The sequence below is a fragment of the Heterocephalus glaber genome, unplaced genomic scaffold, assembly GCF_053883595.1.
Source record: "Heterocephalus glaber isolate CG9 unplaced genomic scaffold, H.glaber_assembly_v1.0 deba00001481, whole genome shotgun sequence".
Taxonomy (NCBI): Eukaryota; Metazoa; Chordata; class Mammalia; order Rodentia; family Bathyergidae; genus Heterocephalus; species Heterocephalus glaber.
This window is the reverse complement of record NW_028258317.1, coordinates 51,182,606-51,204,651: the sequence shown is the minus strand read 5'-3', so window position 1 is coordinate 51,204,651 and position 22,046 is coordinate 51,182,606. Positions and strand designations below refer to the sequence as shown.

The 22,046-nt window shown below is 38.6% G+C and overlaps 1 protein-coding gene across 1 annotated transcript in view; it reads right to left on the bottom strand.

The window, feature by feature from the left end:
* Window positions 1–22,046, bottom strand: part of Pgm5 (phosphoglucomutase 5) — a 196,676-nt gene that overhangs the window by 75,985 nt on the left and 98,645 nt on the right. Inside the window, exon 7 of the mRNA XM_004838191.4 lies at window positions 3,128–3,243. Coding sequence (XP_004838248.2) covers window positions 3,128–3,243 — 116 coding nt within the window. The remainder of the gene's footprint in view (window positions 1–3,127; window positions 3,244–22,046) is intronic.

Below are 22,046 nucleotides of genomic sequence, written 5' to 3'. Positions count from 1 at the left end.
TAAGTAAACAACTACTTATTATTAAGAGTGTCACATGGTTAAACACAGCTAATATTTTATCCCATTATAGAGACTATAAGTATATCTGGTATATTGTAAGCCCTCAAATGCTTATGGAAGACAGAGAGGAAAGGATATCCTGGACTTACCAGTTTCAATTCCGGTTGCTAGATTTGTGTTATTGTACTAACCAGTGAGTAGAATTATTGTCTGCAATATGTAATTTCTGATATTTTTTTTGAGTCATGATCCCTAGTGTAAGTACACAGAACAACAGACAAGAAGGAAATTATTCTCTTTGTTAGGCCTCAGCAGGGAAAGGGTTTAACAGCTTTGGCTGTCCCAAGAGGGAATGCCATGTACACATATTGAGTTCAGAAAGTAGTACTAGAGAGAGCTTGGTATAGTCTATTGGTTCAAGGAAACAAAGATATATGCAATCCCTCCTGGATTATTAATGGTAAGAGAAGAAAATATCTGCAGAAGAAATTCCTCCCAGAATTCAAACATGGCCTGAAACATGAACATTTAAAGTGGTTTTACTGCAATCTGTTTAAGTATGATCAAATAGTACTTACTCTCAGGAATTCAAGTATGGTTTGATAGCAGGAAATCAATCATATTTCACTGCATTTACATAATAAGAAATATATCAATATATCACTAAATTCTAATAAGGTACCTGATAAATCTGATAGCTATTTCTAATAAGTCTATAAGTAAAATGAGAATTGACAGGGGCCAGGGATTTAGCTCAGTGGCTCAGTGGTTCTGCCGCCTGCCTCACAAGTGGAAGGACCTGAGTTTGATCCCCAGTACCAAAAAAAGAAAATGAGAATTGACAAATAATCTACATAAACATAATACAGATTTTATCAATGTTGAAAATCAATGACCAAAATAAATGGTAAAATACTAAATCCATTTCCATTAAAATTATGAAATATCACGATTATTATTTAACATTATTTTGAAGATGATAGCTGTGCAATAAGAATATGAAATGAAATAAAGGGCATCAATATTAGAAAAATACAAAAATATTTTAGTAATACGTTATATAACTGTATACCTAAAAAAGAGAAAGTAATGGTTTTAGAAAATAAAAAAATGTAATCAATAGCAGAATGTGCTAAGAAGGTTGCAAACTTAAAACAAACATATTAATAGTTTCTCCTTAGGTAAGCAATAAACAAAATAGAAAGGAAAATGAGCACAGCAATGTCAGAAATCAAAGCTGTTCAAAGCTCTATAGGATATATAACCCGGATTCTTCAATGAATAATCTTTAAGGGGAAAATACAGAGTTGAGAAATGCATATAAAAGAGGTTAAAATCCATTATCAAATTGCACAGTAATTGGTTTCTAATGGGAACAAACTGTTAAGGCAGGCCAGGGAGAATGAACTGGGAGGAAGACTTGGTGGAAATGATCAGCTGCTTTTCAGAAGAGCAACATCAAGCCTATCCCCTTCCCCCAAACCTTTCTCTCACCTGAAACCAAAGCTGTAAGCCCTGGGTACAAGCTTTAAATAGCTTCTAGGGAGAAAATAGGGAGCCTTCTTGGACTCAGAATCCTATACCAATAGTAAGCAGAAGTCATGTTTTAAGTCACAGGCATGCAGTTACTATTGAGAGTTGAGGAAGAAGGAGGAACAAATAACAAGCCATCCCCAGGGTAGGACATAGTAAAACTATTCCACTGTTGAAGAAATTTTAAGCCTGTGAGACACTACAGTTTATAACAGAAACAATAAAAGCCAAATCCAGCTTAGGTGCTGACTAGCTTAGCTTAACCCTCCACATTAATGGCCCATGAGAAGAGATTTGCCCACTTCTGGCCAAAAATACTATTTATCTGCATATCTACTTCTTTTATCCACATACTAGTCAACATTCAGTAAAAAACTGAGAGCTGAAAAAGGCAAGCAAAAGCCAGTCATTGTCAAGAGATAAAGCAATCAACAGAACTATAGTTAAATATGAATTATATATTGGAATTATCAGACTGGGAGCTTAAAATAATCATATTGAATATATTAAATGATCTCATGGAAAAGAGAAGTAACATACATACATGGATGTGTATTTTTATAAGAGAAATTAAACTATAAAAATGTAAAGAGAAATGCTAAAAATAAAGCACAAAATATAGAGATAAAGAGTTCCTTTCATAGACTCATAAGCAGATTGGGCACAGCTAAGGGAAGAATCAGTGAAATCAATTCTATGCCAATGTAGATTATATAAACTGAAACATAAAATGAAAAAAAAACAAATCAGATGAGTGCATGTAAGAATTCTGAGGCATGTATGGACACAAATTATCCAACATATTTTGTAATGGGAACCTCAGAAGAAAAAAGACAGAATAGGAGTGGAGAAGTATTTGAAAATACAGTGACTGAGCATTTTCTAAAATTAGTAAATATCAACAAATGACAGCCCCAAGAACCTAAGAGGGCCACAAGGATGGTTAAACATACAACCATATACCCATAAATACATTATAAGTAAACTGTTGAAAATCAAAGATAAGAAGAAAATACTGAAGGCAGCCAGAGGCAAGGAGTTGGGAAGGTGTACTTTATACAAAGATAAAACTATATCAGACTTCTAGGAAACTATGCAATTCAGAAGACAATGGAACAACATCTTTAAAGTATTAGAAAAAGAAACTGTTTCTAACATTTTTAAGTATGATAATGGCATGGTTCTTACATGCTTTTTCCAAAGATCCCTGACATTTACAGATTCATGCTGAACCACTCATGGATAACATAAGCTAAGAGGGTTGCTTCACAATAATGAGGGAGGAGGTCTCCTTTTGTGGTTAAGGGTAGAAATAACCAGCAAGATTGAACATCCATTGATGATGACTAAAGTTAGGTGACAGACACATGGAGATTCAATATGATATTCTCCCCATCCTTCTGCAGCTTTTTGAATTTTCATAATAGAACTTTTTTCAAAACAGAAAAATTTTAAGAAAAAAGAAACAAAATAGCCTAAAGAGAAGAGTGTACCAGCACACATTCTAGCAAGTATCTTTGACTTTTTGCCTCCAATTAACTCTTCCTCTAGCCTTTGCTGCCACTACCCTCCCCAGTAACATCACAGAGCCTACCAGTGCCAAAGCTCTCTTCTCCACACAGAGAGCACCGTCCTGAGTCCATCAGGTTTGAGAAGAATCTCCATCCAACTGGGGTCTCGTAGACAGGGACCTTCATTGATTTGGCCACTCTGAAAAATGAAATTGAAGGCAACAGTCAATTAATATATCTTATTTTCTTTCTTCTCTCAGCACAGCAGGTAGTCTTCAAGATCCATTAATTCTCTAAATAGATTTCAGGACAACTTGAACAGTGTTGTCAGTTTTCAGGGTATCAAAATGTAATCTAGAGAATGATAAACAGTCTGTTCCAATGATTCTCAATGGTATGGAAAATGCTAATATAAGAAATATTCATCCATTTGTTTCTCTCCTGTAAATTCTTTTTAGTGAGGACATCAGAACCTAAATTAAGATTGTGTTTGTAAAAACATTTGGACTATCACGGCAGTATCTACTAAAAATGGATATATCCATATCCTATGATGCAACAATTCAACTCTTAGAAAGTACTACAGACATGTAGTAGACACTGAGGTGCACCGCTTAAGTTCACCTCTAACATCACACACACACACACACACACACTTTAGATATAGAGCTGGAACATTCATTCTATCAGCATCTAGGAATGTCAATGGCTGATAGCTAACAGTCATGCTCCCATTCCTAGGTCAATCCACATCCAGTGACTGACTGATGAGGGATTTCAAAAGTCTCACCTCCATCCAAATTTGACACAATCTGTAGGGCCACTTTGGCTCCAGAGCTCCCATTTGGTGACTGAGGCCTATGTGACTGCAGCACAGTCCAACTTCTTTCAATGCCTGACCATCTTTTCTCATTCTCTTGTAGGTGTTTGCTGTAATTTAGAGCTGAAATACCCCCCCAAAGGTCCATGTGTTAAAGGCTGGATCCTCAGCTTGGCACTATTAGAAGGTAGTGAATATCTCTAAGAGCCTTGTGGGAGGTTTCAGGTAATTGGGGGCATGCCTCCAAAGGGAACCATAGAATGCCAGTCTCTTTCTCCTTTTCTCTTTTTCATTTCCCAGGCACCATGAGGTGAGCACCTTTCTCTGCCACGTTTCCACCATGAGGTGCTGTCTCACCACAGGCCCAAAAGCAACAGGGCCAACTGACCATGGGCTGAAACCTCCAAAGCCAAAATAAAACTTTCCACTTTTTAAGTGTATTATCTCAGGTATTATCTCAGGTATTTTGAGATAATAGTGTTGTGCTTTATATTTAGCTGTTCCCCAAGACTGCATCCACTTAGAGGCACAGGCTTTGGGCGGTGACTAGCTGTTAGGAGGCAGGCCCTCCCTGATAGGGGGTGGGTCACTGGGGGCATGACTTGGAAGAGTTTGTCTCCTCCCAGCTCCTTTTTTTTTTTCTCTGTTTCCTGACCACCACGGTGTGAGCAGCTTTCTTCTGCCCAGGGCCTTCCACCATGCAGCTTGTATGTATGAGCCTGCCAAACGTGAACTGAAACTTCCGAAACCTGAGCCAAAACAAATCACTCTTCCTTTAAATTGTGAGTGTTGGGTATTTGTCCTAGTAATGAGAAAAGTAACTAAGACAAATAGAAAGCTGACTGATCTTGAAGTGTTTATCTTGAAGGCAACTTTGATTTTATAGGTAAAAAGGAATAAATTTCCTGTTTTTCTCAGAGTTGCATCCTGAGGAGCCCAGGGTGTGATGTACTCAACAGAGTATGAACATGAGGTTTGACCAGAACGATGACAGAATCACAATTTAGGATAACTGACACAATCCAAATAAACACTCAAAGTAGTATGGGCAAATAATCTGTGGTAATAATATAGTCCCATAAATTCTATTAGTTCAGGCAACTTGAGCAAATCTCACAAACAATGATTAAAAGAACTTGTTATGTTTGAGTCTGAAATGGCACCCAAAACTCCTGTGTTGAAGGCTTTACCAATGCAGTAGTGATTAGAGCTGGGGCCTTTGGAAGAGGATTGGATTATGAGATCTCCTCCCACTCCCTCTTCTCTGTCCCTGTTCTAGGCTACCATGAGGTGAGCAATATACCATGTACTGCCCCCCCATGATGTACTACCTCACCACAGGCTCAGAAATAATGGAGTCAAATGACCATGGACTGAAACCCCAAAAACCATGAGCCAAAATAAACCTTTTCCCCTTTTATATTACATCTATTTTCTCAGGTATTTTGTTACAGAAATGGAAAGCTGACTGACACAGAGGTCAAGAATGAAGACATATATGTTGTCTTGTTTCATTTAGATAAAATTCACAGCCAAAACCAACCAATGATGTCAAAATCCAGGCTCAGAAGCTCGGAACAGTCAAGTATTTTGTTTAAAATTCTTTAGCGATACTAAGTAATACTACAATTTGGACCCAGGTCTGCTTAATTTCTGCTGATGTTCCGTTGACCCTGCTGTCTCCCCAAATGTCTTAGTGCTTCATGATGCACATCAATCTCAGGGCATGCTGCAGAATAAGCTGATATCACAGACACTGACCTGAAAACTTATCTTCCCCATGTGTAAAAAACAGAAAGAGAAAAAACACCAAATGTCTACCAGCTCCAAAGTTTCCTCCTTTGAAGCCTTAGTGCAAAAAAGGTAGTCAGGGAAAGGAATCAGTGAGTGTCTTAGTACCAAAAAAGGGAAAAAAAATACAGGATAAAGGACATGCTATAGTAATTATTTCTTTAGGTTTGGTTTGTGACTGGCTAGAGGAAAAAAGTACCTAGAAACCTTTGTCTTTTCACAAACACTTCCTTATACTATAACCCCCACATAGAAATATGCTCAAGACTGAAAAATCATGTGCTAATAGTTTTTCAAGTTTGTTTTGAAAAGAAGCAACTTTTGGATGGCAGTTGTGACTTCAAAGGTTCCATCTTTCCTCTTTTCAATGGTTTGATAAAGATAGACCATCATCCTCATATTTTGGTAGAAACAAGACAAACCCTCTCCAAACTGAAAAGCAAAGGTAAATTTTTAGAGCCATTAATATTATGGTCATAAGCTCAAGCAAGGAGGAACAAATCACATAGAAGGCTTCTAGGGGTGTCACACAGAAAACCTGGGTCAGAATTAATTTATAAATGTGAATGCACATGATTACCAAATAGAATGTGCAACATGGGGACAGAGGTGAGGGTGAACAGGAGGGCAGAGGGTGTGTGGACATATAGTCTCTGACCAAAATACTCTTGTGGGTTCAGAGCCAAGTTGGCAGGCCTGAAGGGAGGGGAAAGGATTTCCCTAGTTCCCACCCTTCCCAATTAATCACTGTCAGAAGGTCATCAGGCTGAAGGATGTAGCTAGATTTTGAAGGACCAGATACTTTTATAACTATGAGCCACAGTTGCAGCTATGCAAGCTAAGATAACAATATGGGTAATTAAATTCCAGGATCCTGAGCATGAGCTGATTATGTCCTAGGGTTAGAAAGGAATTCCCCTTCCTCCTCCCTCTCCTGAACTTGGGATTCATTCCAAATACAGCATTCAGCAGATACCATGCCTTAGAATGGTTTTTGGCTCTAAGTCCCTGAGGCCTCTAAAATCCTCTAATACAAAAGCTCTGGACAAAGCTGTGCATGCTGAAGGTCAGAGCCCCTCTCCCTGACAGCTGCCACCAGTCACCAGAGACAAACATAAGAGCTCACTTCTCAGGAAAGGACAAAATATTAAGGAAAAAGAAGAAATTAGTCCAGGCTACACTACACTTATTCTGCAAGTGAGACCCAGAAGCCAAGGAACTTGCCGGACGTAAGGTTCGCAGTCTGGACTTTGAAACCTTGGCAATGTGACGTCAAGGTGGAAAAGTCTCAATCTTCTTTTCAACACTTTCTCCTGCACTCCCTCTGTGTTCCGGGTTCTTCACAAACTGAAATCTTCCCTATTTCTAAGTATGCTCTTGCATCTTGTTCTTGTTGTGCGCACTTGGTTATTCATGCTGTTCACTTTACCTCTGAAGAGTAAGTCTTCTTTTCCAGTCTCTGTCAAAGCCTGTCTTAAATGGTCCACCATCATAAAGCTGGCCTTGGTCCATTTTGTGATGCTTTAACAGAATACTTGAGACTGGTAATTATAGAGAACAGAAACTTGTTTCTTATAATCCTGGAGACTGGGAAGTAAAATATCAAGACACCAGCATTTGTTCTGCTGAGAGCTTTCTTGCTTTGTCTTCACAGGGCAGAAGATGGAAAGCCAAGAAAGCCAAATGCTGCATGAAGCCTCTTTTACAAGGGTATCAATTCCATTAACTGAGAAGGTACTCTCATGCCTTAATCACCTTTTAAAGGTCCCACCTCTTCATGCTATAACTCTGGTGACACCTGGATTTTGGTTTTTTGGGGGGGGGTTTTTGGTACCAGAGATTGAACTCGGGACCTTGCACTTGCAAAGCAGGTGCTGGAACCACCAAGCTAAACCCCCGGCCCGACACCTGGATTTTGGAAGAGCTTAACCTTCAACATAAATTTTAGGAGAGGCAAAACACTTCCACATAGCAAATCTTGTGGCAAAGTCTTCCCAGTAGTCAATAATCCCATTTCATCTTCTCAGACACAGAGCTGGACTACATTTCCCAACCTCTCCTGCAGTTAGCTGTGGCCATGTGAGTTCTGGGCAACGGAACTCCTTTTTCACAATGTGTTATAAAAGCTTGCCATAGTCCATGTTCGTTCTTTTTTTACTGCCTTGATGTGGACAGAATCTTAGAAGCCAAGTGTTGAGAATGATGGACTTACAAGACAGACAGATTTGGATATATTATACATCATTTGGAGAAGAGTTAATAACTAATCAAAAAAAAACTGTTTTTAATATTCGTGCTTGAGAGATAAACTTTGTGTTACAGCCTAGGCATTTTGGGGATGGTTTTGGAATGGTAGCAACCTTATCCTAATAAATACAATCCTTTCCTTGTCACTGCTCTTAATTGAACATGACCCTTTCTGCCACTTCGCTTCCTATCTCTCAGTATGGGACTTTATATTCACTCTGTTGAACACCTCCTTTTCTCTCCACACATAGACATTATCACCACCACCAATGTGCTACAAGTTCTTTGTGTTTTATACATCTAAATGGCTCCTTCATTATCTTAGAGCACATAATACCTTGCCAGATGCTGTCAATAAATGCTGAATGATTTCAACTGACTACTATTTAAGAAGTGTTGCCACACACCAAGGGGCTATTTATTCTATGGTCTTTTCTCCATGCAGCTTCCTTAAAAATGTAGCAAGTCATTTCTGCACGTCTCATTTAAAACTGTCATTCTTGAGAAAACATAATTTCATAGGTATTAATTAGGGGAGCTGTTAGGTTGAGACAAAGACATATTTTTGAAAAGAAAATCTTATAAAACTAGAGCAGTGACTCAGTGAAAATCAAATATTTGAGAAGCAGAAGGACACATTATTTTAATTGAACCACATTACCAATCTAATGGTCTCCCTACTCTTGTGTGATCAGAGGATAATAGATAGAAAAGCACTCTAAATTATCCCGATACTCAGTGTAGGAGTTCTGGTATATCCAGCATCCTGCACCGTGCATACCTATAGTGAGTATTCAGATATTTTTTACTCCAAAGCACTGCAACATTATGGGTGATAAAATATATCTTGCTAATATCATATTACTAGCTCTTTTAACTTGCAAGAAAATAATCAAATGAACAATAACTGATCATATCACGTGCATGAGGCATACCCAACTGCTCTTGGAATCTTACTTCAAGAAAGTTGTGCTAGATTTAAAGAGGTCAAGATCCAGGTCCCTATTCCTTTGTTCTATCTTCAGGTATCTTGGCTTTCTTAAGAACTGCGAAGGGCTTACCGAGGTCGCGAGTCAGGCGGAACACGCCGAATCAACCCGCTGCAGACAGGCAGGTCTGCGGACGCCCTACTGAGGTTGTGAGTCACGCGGAACACGCAGAATCAGCCCACGCCCCAGCAGCAATCCACTGGACAGCCCCCCCCCCCCCCCGCTCCTCTGGCCTCTTCTCTGTACAGCCACCTGGTTCCACACTACAAAGACGCAGAGGACACCGGACCACCAGATCACTGTACTGGGTAAGTTGGAGTCATCTTCACCTCCCATCAGGACCGGGTCTATCTTCAGGGGAAGGGCAGCTGGAACCTGCAATACAACTCTGCAGAGTTCAACCCTACAGGAGGACAGGGAGCTCAACTTGGGACTGGCAGCCAGAAATCTGCCTGAATCTCACGGGTCTGCGACTACCTTGCTGAGATTCATTGACTTATATCTGCACACTGCTACCCACGTTGTCTATTGTGACAACAGAGACATAACCTGAAAGAGGCCCTTCATCTTCACTGTTTTTTTTAATTCCCCAAGTTAGTATTATTAGTTTGGTTTTTTTCCTCTTCTCTTTTCTTTTGCTCCTCTTATCTTTAATTCTTTTCCTACTCTTTGCAAATATTTTTTCTTTTCTTCTTTCTTTTCTCTTTCCTTTCTCTCTCTCTTACACGCACTCTCTTGCTCTCCCACATTGTTCATCTTCCCTTTTTGTCCCTGTTTTCATCCTCATTCAGAGTTCTTCTTTATTTTCCTATTATTCTCTTTTTTTCCTTCTCACCTGAGTCCTCTGGCCAAACTGCTAACCTTCCCCTATCCTTCTTCCCATCTGTCCCTCTCTCCTCAACCCCTTCTAACTCCCCATCCCAAAGGGTAAAGTTGTTATATTTGAAGAGTTTATTCACAATATGTTGGGCTGGTCCTCGATCTTGATTTAACTCACACAGCTAAAGGTGATAGATTAATAACTACCACAAAATGTCATTTTCGAAGATGTACTTGCTGCAATGGTGTTGCTGGTTGTATCACTTGGGCCAAGGTGTTGGTATTGACCTAGTCAATGAACCTTCCTAGTATAAGGAAAATGAGATAGTCTTAGAGTCATTAGAGACTCAAAACTTAAAGACCAGCTATATCTGTAAGACACCTCTGAGAAGCAATCATTCCATAAGGGTTCTAATTACAAGCAACAAAGATACCTACAATAAGCAATTTCGAAGTATCAACCCAGGAGTTAAACCAAGGACAGTACCAAAAACAAATATGAGAAGACATTTAAGCAAGGCACAAACTCAGACTTCCACCCCACCCAGGGTAAATCCTGGGGGAAATGAGATGGAAAAGTCCCATAACCAACCACCTGGATACCCTGAACTGACAGCACAGGAAGTAACAAAACAGATGAATGAGGCTCTAGAAAAATTCAAAGCAGAAATAACCTCCCAGATATCTACAGAGATGGTGGGCAGAGTAAAAGATATGATTAGAGGATCTAGAACAGAAACAGATAAAAAAAAAAAATAGATGAGCTCAGAAACATGCTGGAAGCCATGAATACCCAGTATAAGAAAGAAATGGAAACCATGATCGCCCACCATAAGAAAGAAATGGAATCCATGAAACAGATTCAAACAGATATTCAGGAGATTAAAAACTCCATTGAAAGTATCCACAGCAGATTAAAGGAATCTGAAGATAGAATATCAGATATAGAAGACAGAATCACAGTTAGAGACCATGAAAATAGAGATTTCTTAAAAATAGTAAGGGACCATGAGAAATCAATCCAACAATTGCTAGATGATGCAAAGAAGAATAACATAAGACTGATAGGAGTCCATGAAAAAACAGGAGAAAGCACAATTGACATAAAAAACTGTTCACAGAAGTAAGAGTGGAAAACTTCCCAGACAGAAGTAGAGAACTGGACATACAGATAAGTGAGCCATATAGAACTCCAACTAGCCATGATCAAAAAAAATCTACACCTAGACATATAATAGTCAAGATCCCAGAAACCCAACAGAAGAACAAAATTCTACAGGCAGTTAGAGAAAAGAAACAAATCACCTACAAAGGAAAGCCCATCAGAATCATGGCAGATTTCTCAACACAAACCCTCAAATCAAGGAGGGCCTGGAGTGAAGTATTTCAAGCCCTTAAAGAAAAGAACTTCCAACCTAGACTGTTGTATCTGGCAAAATTATCTTTCAAAATCGATGGGGAAATTAGATACTTTCATGACAAAGAACACCTCAGAGATTTCATGAACACCAAACCAGCACTCCAAACAATTTTAAGGAATAGCCTAGAAAAAGACAATGAAGGTCACAACTCCATGAGGGCCAACAGAGAGAAGACACCATGCAAGGTAAGGCACTAAAGGGAAAGGGGAAAAAATAAGAAAAGAGCCAACAACAATAAAACATCATGGCAAGAATGAGTCAATATCTCTCAACTATAACTATCAATGTTAATGGCCTCAATTCGCCAATCAAAAGAAATAGACTGGCAGAATGGATTAAGAAGCAAAACCCAGCAATATGCTGTATACAAGAAACACACCTAACTCAAAAGGAAATTCATAGACTGAAAGTAAAAGGATGGAAAACAGTGCTCCACGTGACAGGATCCCAGAAAAAAGCAGGGATAGCAATCTTATTTGCAGACAAAGTAGATTTCAAACCAAAACTAATTAAGACAGACAAAGATGGTCACTACATCCTTGTGAAGGGAACAATCTAAGAGGAGGAGATGACAATCCTAAATATTTATGCACCAAATACAAATGCCCCCAACTATATAAAACAAATATTAATGGACATGAAAAACCAAATAAACACTAACACAATTGTAGTGGGGGACCTCAACACCCCTCTATCACAAATAGACAGATCATCTAGGAAAAACATTAACAGTGAAATTCTAGAACTGAACCAAGCTATTGAACAAATGGACTTAATAGATGTTTATAAAGTCTTCCACCCCACAAAATCAGAATACACATTCTTTTCAGCTGCATACGGGTCATTCTCCAAAATAGATCATATGGTAGCTCATAGGGCAAATCTAAGTAAATGTAAAAGAATTCAAGTTATCCCCTGTATATTATCAGACCATAGTGCAATAAAATTGGACATCACTAACATAAGAAACCACAAAACCCCAACAAACACATGGAAACTGAATAACACCCTCTTGAACAACCAATGAGTCACAGAAGTAATTAAAGAAGAAATTAAACAGTTTCTATAAGTAAATGAAAATGCCAGTACAACATACAGGAATCTATGGGACACAATGAAAGCAGTTCTACATGGGAAATTCATAGCAGTGAATGCCCGTATTAGGAAAACAAAGAAAATTCAGATAAAGAACCTAATGCAGAACCTCAACCTTCTAGAAAAAGAAGAGCATAACAAATTCAAAGCTCGTACAAGAGAGGAAATTATAAATATCAGGGCAGAAATCAATGCAACGGAGACTAAGAGAACTATACAAAAAAAAATCAATGAATCAAAGAGTTGGTTTTTTGAAAGAATGAATAAAATCGATAAACCTTTAGCCAACCTTATCAAAAAAAGGAAAGAAAAGGCACAAATACATGCAATTAAGAATGAAAAAGGTGAAGTCACAACAGAAACAACAGAAATCCAGAGGATCATCAATACCTACTTCGAGAACCTGTACTCCAGTAAAATGGAAAATATAGAAGAAATGGACAGATTCCTAGATACATACGAATTACCAAAGTTAAATGAAGAAGATATAGAAATTCTAAACACCCCAATTACAATGAGTGAAATTGAAAATGTAATAAAATATTTACCAACAAAGAAAAGCCCAGGTCTGGATGGCTTCACTGCTGAATTTTACAAGACATTTAAAGAAGAACTAATGCCATTACTCTTTAAACTCATCAAGGAAATTGAAAGGGAACCAATACTTCCAAATTCATTCCTGGAAGCAAGTGTTACTTTGATTCCAAAACCAGGGAAAGACCCAACCCAAAAAGGGAACTACAGGCCAATCTCCCTAATGAAGATAGATGCAAAAATCTTCAACAAGATACTGGCAAACAGAATACAGGGGGTCATCAAGATCATACACTCTGACCAAGTCGGATTTATCCCAGGGATGAAAGGATGGTTCAACATTCGTAAATCAATAAATGTAATACACCATATTAACAGAGTCAAGGACAAAAACCATATGATCATCTCAATAGATGCAGAAAAAGCATTTAACAAAATCCAGCACCCATTCATGATAAAAAACCTTACAGAAAATTGGAATAGAAGGTCTTTATCTTAACCTGATTAAGGCTATCTATGAAAAACCAACAGCCAACATCATACTAAATGGTCAAAAACTGAAAACTTTCACGCTAAAATCAGGAACAAGACAAGGATGCCCACTATCACCACTCCCATTCAATATAGTTTTGGAAACATTAGCCACAGCAATTAGAAAAGAGAAAGAAATGAAAGGAATAAAGATAGGAAAAGAAGAAGTGAAACTGTCATTATTTGCTGACGATATGATACTTCACATAGAAGACCCAAAAAACTCCACCAGAAGACTTCTAGACTTAATTGACAGATTCAGTAGAGTAGCCGGATACAAGGTCAACACTCAAAAAACAATAGCCTTCTTGTACACAAATAACAGACTCACTGAGAGAGAAATTAGGGAAACAATTCCTTTTACAATAGCATCCAAAAAAATGAAATATCTAGGAATCAATCTAACAAAGGAAGCAAAAGACCTCTACACTGAAAACTACAGCACTCTGAGAAAAGAGATCGAAGAGGATACAAGAAAATGGAAAGACATCCCTTGCTCCTGGGTAGGAAGAACCAATATAATGAAAATGGCCATACTTCCAAAACTACTATATAGATTCAATCCAATGCCAACTGAAATTCCAACAATATACTTCACAGAACTAGAGAAAACAATCCAAAAATTCATTTGGAACCATAAGAGACCTAGACTAGCTAAAGCAATTCTAAGCAACAGAGACATGGCTGGGGGTATCACAATCTCCAACTTGAAACTATACTACAAAGCTACTGTGATAAAATCAGCATGGTACTGGCAAAGAAACAGACCTGAGGATCAGTGGAATAGATTAGAAGATGCAGAAACAACTCCAGACATACTCAGCCACCTCATCTTTGACAAAGGACCCAACCACCATCATTGGAGGAAAGATGGCCTGCTCAATAAATGGTGTTGGAAAAACTGGATTTCAACCTGCCAAAGATTAAAACTAGACCCATACCTATCACCATGCACTACACTAAGATCAAAGTGGATTAAAGATATAAATAGTAAAACAGAAATACTAAACTTGCTGGAAGATAATTTAGGTAGAACTCTCAATGACATTGGCATAGGAAAAGACTTTATGAACAAAACTTCAGTAGCACGGGAGCTAGCACAAAGAATCAACAACTGGGATCTCATCTTATTAAAAAGCTTCGGCACTGCAAAAGAAACCACCAACAGAGCTAACAGACAACCTACAATACGGGAAGAAATTTGTAGGAGCTGTACCTCAGACAAAGGACTACTGTCTAGAATATATAAAGAATTGAAAAAAAATCAGACTCCCCAAATTCAAAGACCCAATTCAAAAATGGGCATCTGAAATGAACAGATGTTTCTCAAAGTAAAAGCAGCAAACAAATATATGAAAAAATGTTCAACATCACTCGTCATTCGAGAGATGCAGATGGAAACAACACTGAGATTCTACCTCACCCCAGAAAGAATGGCTGCTCAAGAAATCAACAAATAACAAATGCTGGCAGGGTTGTGGGGAGAAAGGAACCCTTCTCCATTGTTGGTGGGAGTGCAGACTGGTGCAAACACTGTGGAAGTCAGTATGGAGATACCTCAAAGAACTAGGACTACAGGTCCCATTTGACCCAGCTATTCCCCTGCTGGGTATCTTCCCAAAAGAATTAGAAGAATCATACCACAGTGATATATGTGCACCCATGTTCATAGCGGCACAGTTTGTAATAGTAAAGCTTGGAAGTAGCCCAAGTGCCCATCAACTGGAAACTGGATAAAGAAAATGTGTTTTTTTATAAAATGGAGTACTACTCAGCCATAAAGAACGAGAAACTAGAGTCATTTATAGCTAAATGGATGCATATCGAGGCCATACTCTTAAGTGAAATAAATAGGACATACACGTGTCAATACTGAATAGTTTCTCTAGGGTGAGAAACTGATAATGTAAACAAGAGTTAAAATGATTAAAATGAATAATTGATAATTTGAAATAGGAAAAAAGGTCCAAAGATGAAGGAGTGAAGGGAGGGGAAGGGGAAAGGAAAAGAGGGGAAGGAAAAACTATGAGAAAAGGAAAAAAAAATGGAAATGAAATCTATGTAAATAGGGAAGGGTGGAGGGGGTGAAGGGCGCACAGGTAATGGGGAAAAAAATAAGAACCAAGATACATCATGTACAGGTACAAACACCCAATGATAAATGTAAACGAAATTATATACCTAAAATGTACCAATAAAATTAATTTTAAAAAATAAAAAGAACTGAGAAGGGCTTTTGGCAGTGGTGGCGAACCTATGGCACACGTGCCAAAACGAGCTGTTTCTATCATTGAAAGCTCTAAAAGGCTCACCATCACTGCTCTAAAATGTTTGCCATCACTGGCCTATGGTATCATTTTCTATAGACTGAATTCTTAGCCCGTCTTCAAAAGCCCTCTCAGTCTAGGAGAAGGTATTTACATCACACAAACCCAAAAAGTCTTATGCACTTTACAGTTTTAAAAGCCCTATAAAAATGAACAGACTTCCGCTACATGGAACAATATAAATAAACTTCACAAATCTGACACTGAGTGAAAGAAATATCCATGGAGGAATATAAACTATATGATTCCATGTAGATACAGTCAGAATGGCTAAAACTGGTCATTGGTGATAGGAGTCAGGATAATGGGTATCACTGGGGAGGAAGGATGAAGCAGTGATCAGGATGGGGAAGAAGGAAGTTTGAGGGGTGCTATTGAGGGGTGTTTATCCCAATGGTAGTAAATGAATGCGTTCACTTTGAGAAAATTCCTTGAGCTTTACACTTACAAGCTGTGCCTTTTTGTATGTACATTATATTTCAATTAAAAAGTTTATTTAAAAGAAAAATCCCTCTGGAGTATTTATGACTAAATGCACATTTGAATTCGCTATGTTTACATAATCCCAAGAAAGAAAACACTGAAGATGGAGTTTAATAGCATCCTGATATGCTGGTTAATGTCTAACAGACATTTAACAAAACAGCCCTTAAATTAGTTCTTCAGTATTTTCACATTGATGAGTTCACTCCCAGATCCCCTCTTTGATGTCTTGCACTGCTGGCTGGGATTGCTTTCTGGTAAAAGGCTTACATGAATTTGCACTTTAAAAGACTTTTTCAGGAAACTTGCCCAGCTCATAAATATGCATGAAGAAGTTCAGCCTACCTGGTTTTCTGAAAGCAATTTTTTTCAATTTTTAAAATAATTTTATTATCAAACACACACATACAAAAAATTGAAACCATTCAAAGAAGAACAATGCAAGGGGAAAAAAAACTACAATAATATTCTAATACAATAGAACTCAACCAAAAGAAAACTGAAAAGCATTTAAACATTTTTCCACATAACTTAAAAAAGCATCTCAAGCACCAACAAGACACCAGAGGATGTGATTTGTTTCAGAAAGATCCCAAAACCATCACTGAACAAATAATGATCTGGAAAAACACTCCAGTTAGTTAGCAGACTCCACATAAGCCAAGCTTCTCCCTAATTTAAATTTCGATACAGTCATATGACACGCAATGGAAACACAATCCAAGAAATATGTTATTAGGCAATTTCATCTGTATGTATCCTTAATTACACTTTCAATTTCTCACACTAGAGAAACTATTCTGTATTTACACATATGTGTCCGATTTATTTCACTTAAGACGATGGCCTCAATATGCATCCATTTAGCTATAAATATCTCTAGTTTCGAAAGCAATTTTTTTTAATGTGTGATATTGGGGATTGAACTCAGGACCTTGTTTGCTGGCCAAGCATTCTACCATAAGCCACACCCTATCCACTCCAATAGCAATCTTAAAATCTATTCCTAAATCAATTTTTTTATTCCTAATTCAATTACACTTTCAGGTGAAATAAACATAAAACAAGGATCTATCAAAATAAGATTACTATTACAAAGGTTTGTCAATCACATATAAACTTTAACAAATTAATGCTTGTCCCTGGGACCTCTATCATCTCAGTCCAGTTAAACCTCAAAACTCACATACTACATAATGCCTTGCCACCTGTCTTATCAAAGAGGTTATAATGATCAAAAGGGACAGACTGTAATGAAAAGAAAATATTTGGACAACCGCAGAATGGCCTACAGAGTTACAACAGTATCACTGTTATCAGTATTTATCTTGCACTTAACCCAAAGGGAACTGGATATTTTGTCTATAGAATGCTTAAAGGGGAAAGCAAACGATAATTGCATGCCTCATGATCCCTCTAGACTTCTAGGTGTTGGCTAACTGTAGACCCTAAAACAAATGTAGACCCTAAACCCAAGGAACTTTGCTGGTTTACCCAGTTACTTGTGGCAAACCTATGGCACCTGTGCCACAGCAGGCTGTTTATTATCACTGAAAGCTCTAAAAGGTTTGCCATCACCAACTAGATGGCTTCAGCACTTCCATTTTAGATAGATGTCCTGAAAGGAAACAGAGGCCCTATCCCAATCAGATTTTAAATTTTATCAGGCAAAATAAGGCTTTTTCTTCACTTGAAAGAAAAAAAAAGGTTTGGTTTTGGGAAATTAACAAAGATCCAAGAGAAAAATACGTATAATTGAAACAACCACAGATCTACATTCTTAAACTAGCAAATTACCTAGAACCCTATATGTGGGGAAATAAGTGTCTGTGTTTACAATCTTGGTGCTTGAGCACTTTAGTGTAAACTCTTCCTGGTTCTGATTACTTTAAAAGAAAATTGCTCAGGGGCTAGGGCTGGAAAATTTCAAGTTCCAAGTCCTCCAGCTTAGTAAGCTAAGAGATAGTCAAGACAATTGTCTTCTATTCTTCAGATTCCTGGGAAATTGTGCTCCAAATTGGGAAAAATAAATCATCCTCTTATTTTGTGTTTCCTGACATTTGCAGACCTATTATTGAAGTTTTTAAAGGAGCCTATATCATACTGTTAGAAAACTAAGAATCAGCCCATTTACTTCTATTGACTAAAAATGGTCAGAAATGACACAAGCTCCAATGCAAGAGATAAAACATTTCAATACAAGAAAACTCTTTATGGTTTCAGAAATATTTTTGCTTATTTCTCTTCTAAATTCTGTTAGTATCTCATCCTGGATAGAACTCTAGAAATCTTATGGTGTCTATGTCTTAAGACAAGAGGGAAGGGACAACTAAGCATTGGACAGTAAGTGAATACACAGCAACTATAAACAGATATTCCCTGCAAAGGAAGAACAAAGACCAGCGAAGACTAGCATTTGTATAACGCTGCCTCACCATTTTATGGGTAACAGAGTAGCTCTGTGAAGGAGAAGTACACACTGAAACATCATGGAAGGATCAGTTTTCCTGGAGCAAACATCTGGTTCTTGTCCTGGCGTTTCACAGGAGTCAGTCTCAGCAGGGACTTGGGGAATCTCAGTGTCAGTCCCCTGAGCTCTGAGCCCACTTTGACCTAGAATCATTAATTTTAACCTTTTTTTGCCTAAAAAAAGTATGAACGAGTATTAGCAATCTATTCCCCTGGGTAGACTCTGGGAAGATGTTGAGGGGGAAAAAAAAGAAGAATGGATAGAATATTCTCTAAGGTTGGGTCTATGTAAAAGGAAAAATTGATAAATTTATTTACATTAAAAATTTCCACTTGTCAAAGACACTTAAAAAGAGGTAACTCACAGACTGAGAAGATACCTGAAATGTATACAACTGCAGGTCTCAAAGCCAACTTAAATAAAGTCATGTAAACCAGTAAGAAAAACACAAATGGTCTAAGCAATTCACAGATTAGGAAGACAGTTCAGCCAATCTGAAAATATACATTAAATCAAGGATATGAAAACAAAACAACAGCCAAATATAACATCATACTCATTCCACTAGCAAAAATGAAAGAGAGAGGGAGGGAAAAGGGAGGGAGGGAGGGAGAGAAGGAAGGAGGGAGGGAGGGAGGAGGGAGGAAGGAAAGAAAAAGAAAAAAGAAAAAAATCCAATAGTATCAAGTGTTGTTAGGAGTGTCAAAGGAAAACAGAAACCACAACACTAGCAGCAGGACTGTGAATTGGTACACTCACTTTATAGTTCTTTGATAATTTTTAATAGACATGATCATGTCCTATGAACTAGCAAGCCCACCTCGGTATCTGTCCTAGAGAAACTTTATGCACGTCTACAATAAAGTGTAGTTCAACAACGGCACTATCTGTGAAAGAGAAATAAAACAAAATCAGAAGCACCCTCATGATCCATAAGTAGAGGAATAAACAAGCTTTAGTTTATTCATAGTAGCAAATAAATAGCCATATTTCAAGGGCACCAAAACATAGAATGCAAAAGAGCCACACACAAAAAAATAATTGTGTACTTTGTCATGCAACATTATGTTAGAACCTTGCTATTCTGATTCCTGTTTCTCACTTAATAGCTCAAGCTGAAAATCTAGTGGGATATCATCACTCCCCCTCTCAAATAACAGGCTTCAGATATGTGCAACTCTAAAAAATTAATGAGACTAAAGGAAGAAGCACCATCTGGTCTAACATATCTGGCTCAGAGAAGCAAGCAGGACTCACTAATGCCAGCAGAGCCAGAGAGGAACTTGGAAGATCCCCTCTATCCCATAGCTGTGACTCTCAAGGCAGAAGACAAGAAAATGCACACTAGATGTAGCCAGCCGTAATTACTTAGCCTGGACTTTTCCTAGGATTCTTAGTGCTTTTCACTTGCATAGATAGAACTCACCCATTCTTCCTTCATTCTTCTTTTTTTTTTTGTAATTAAGAGATAGAGTTTCTATTCTGTGTACCATATACCTCCTTTCCCTTTTCTCCTGCTAATCTGTCTACCAACATTACAAAGAAGAGCGCGTCAGTGCTGCATATCTTTCCTGAGACTTTCATCTCTCTTTAGGGAGTCCCTGTTTCTTCAAATTAAGGAGCCTGAAGATCCCTCAGGACCCAAACTCTCCAGTTTAGAGGAAGCAATGCACTGAACAGGGCCACATGCAAACCTACAAGTTCCTTGAACTTCCCTCCAGGAATGTGAGTGGTAGCTGTCTGTGCTGGCTTTGGAGTGTGATCAATGAATAACTCATGTCGCCTGACATTGCCTTTCATCACGGAACTCTGAGCTGCATCCCTAATGAATGACCCTTAGGTCAAGCTGTTCCCCTGGAAACCAGATCAATTCACCAGGCAGCTATGTGTACAAGGGCTGAGAAAATGAGTGCATATCAGGGGTTTTCAGGCAGCCACTCCACCTGAAAGGTGCCACATTCAACATCACACTTACCTTCCCAGGATGGCCTTCAGAATTGGGTTTAATTTTATCAGCAAGCATAAGGAAAGATTATGCCACATTAACTCTGCTCTTTATCTTTTAAAAAACATTTCAGGTTAATGACTCATAGTTATGGGAAAGGAGATATTGAAAAAGTTGATACCTGTTTGCAGGAAATCAGTTTTACAGCAGAAGATAAACTGAGTGGACAGAAAGGGCAGGTAAACACACATCTCCAATCAAGTCCAAACCCCTCAGCAAGGAGAGAGGAGGGACTCTGAGTCTCCATCCAAGTCCAGCCCTTCCTTGCTGTGTGATCTTATCCAAGTTACTTAACCTCAAGAAACCCAGCTCTTTCACCGGAAAAATGGAATAACAATCTATCTCCTTACTCACTGAGGACCAAGTGGGATGATGTCAGGGAAAGCCCTCAAGTCCCAGAGCACTCCATGGACATCGGCAATAGTTCAAAGTACCATTACCTCTCCCTTTGCTGCTTCCTGTCTCCCACTCTCTTCTGCCACCAACATGCTGCTCTTCAAGTGAAGCCTCCTTCAACCACCAGGCAACTTCAGATCTATACATGTGTGATTCATGTAGCTGGAGATATGCTTTGTCCAAGTGAAGTCCCAACAAGAGGAGATGTTATAGTCCATTTGAATAATGTGAATAGTATTCAATATAGCAACTATTTAGCATGTGCGTACAGAGGAAAGGAAAAGATCAATGGATCAACCAGCATCTCCAGGCAAGCACCATCAGGGCTGCCAGTTCCCCATCCTCAGATCCATTATTGGAATCCTGAAACAGCTATGTGAATGGCTGCCTGACAAAGGCCATGACCTTTTGGAGAAGCATATTGCTAACCCATGGAAATCCTGTAGGGAGAGAAATAAATACCCAACTGAATTCTCCTCCCTCAGATTATCTGCAGTGCTCCCAGCTATCCAAACTCAACTACAACTTGGAGAGAAGGGGAACATAGTATTAGTCCATGGAAGCCATCATGCAGGCCAGAGGGCTGGGAGAAGGATGCAGATGGGACCACTGGGACAAATGGAAGATAACAGCACACTCATCATCTACCTCGCACTGGACTCAGGCCACCTTCTTACTCTCCAGGTGAATCTGGCCAGTCCTTTCTCCATGCTGCCCCAACAAACCCCAGTTCGTAGCAACTCAGCACAGTATGCTGCATTAGATATTGTGACAGCTGATCCCCTCTCCCGTCTGGGAGGCCCCCAAGGTCAAGGACTCTGCCTGGCACAGATTAAATGCTTAAAGACATATTTTCAACTCATGCGAGTATCACGGAACTCATTAGAACATGGACTCATCCTATATGGGTGTGCAACATGATTTAAATTCATGAACTTAATCCTTAAAATACCACTGAGAGCAAATGTATGCGATGACTGAAAGTTTAGGACAAAATAAAGTGATGGTGGTTGAATTTCCCAAGAAGTTTGAAAAAGAAGCTAGAAGGGAATTCCAGGAAGCAGAGATGCCCTT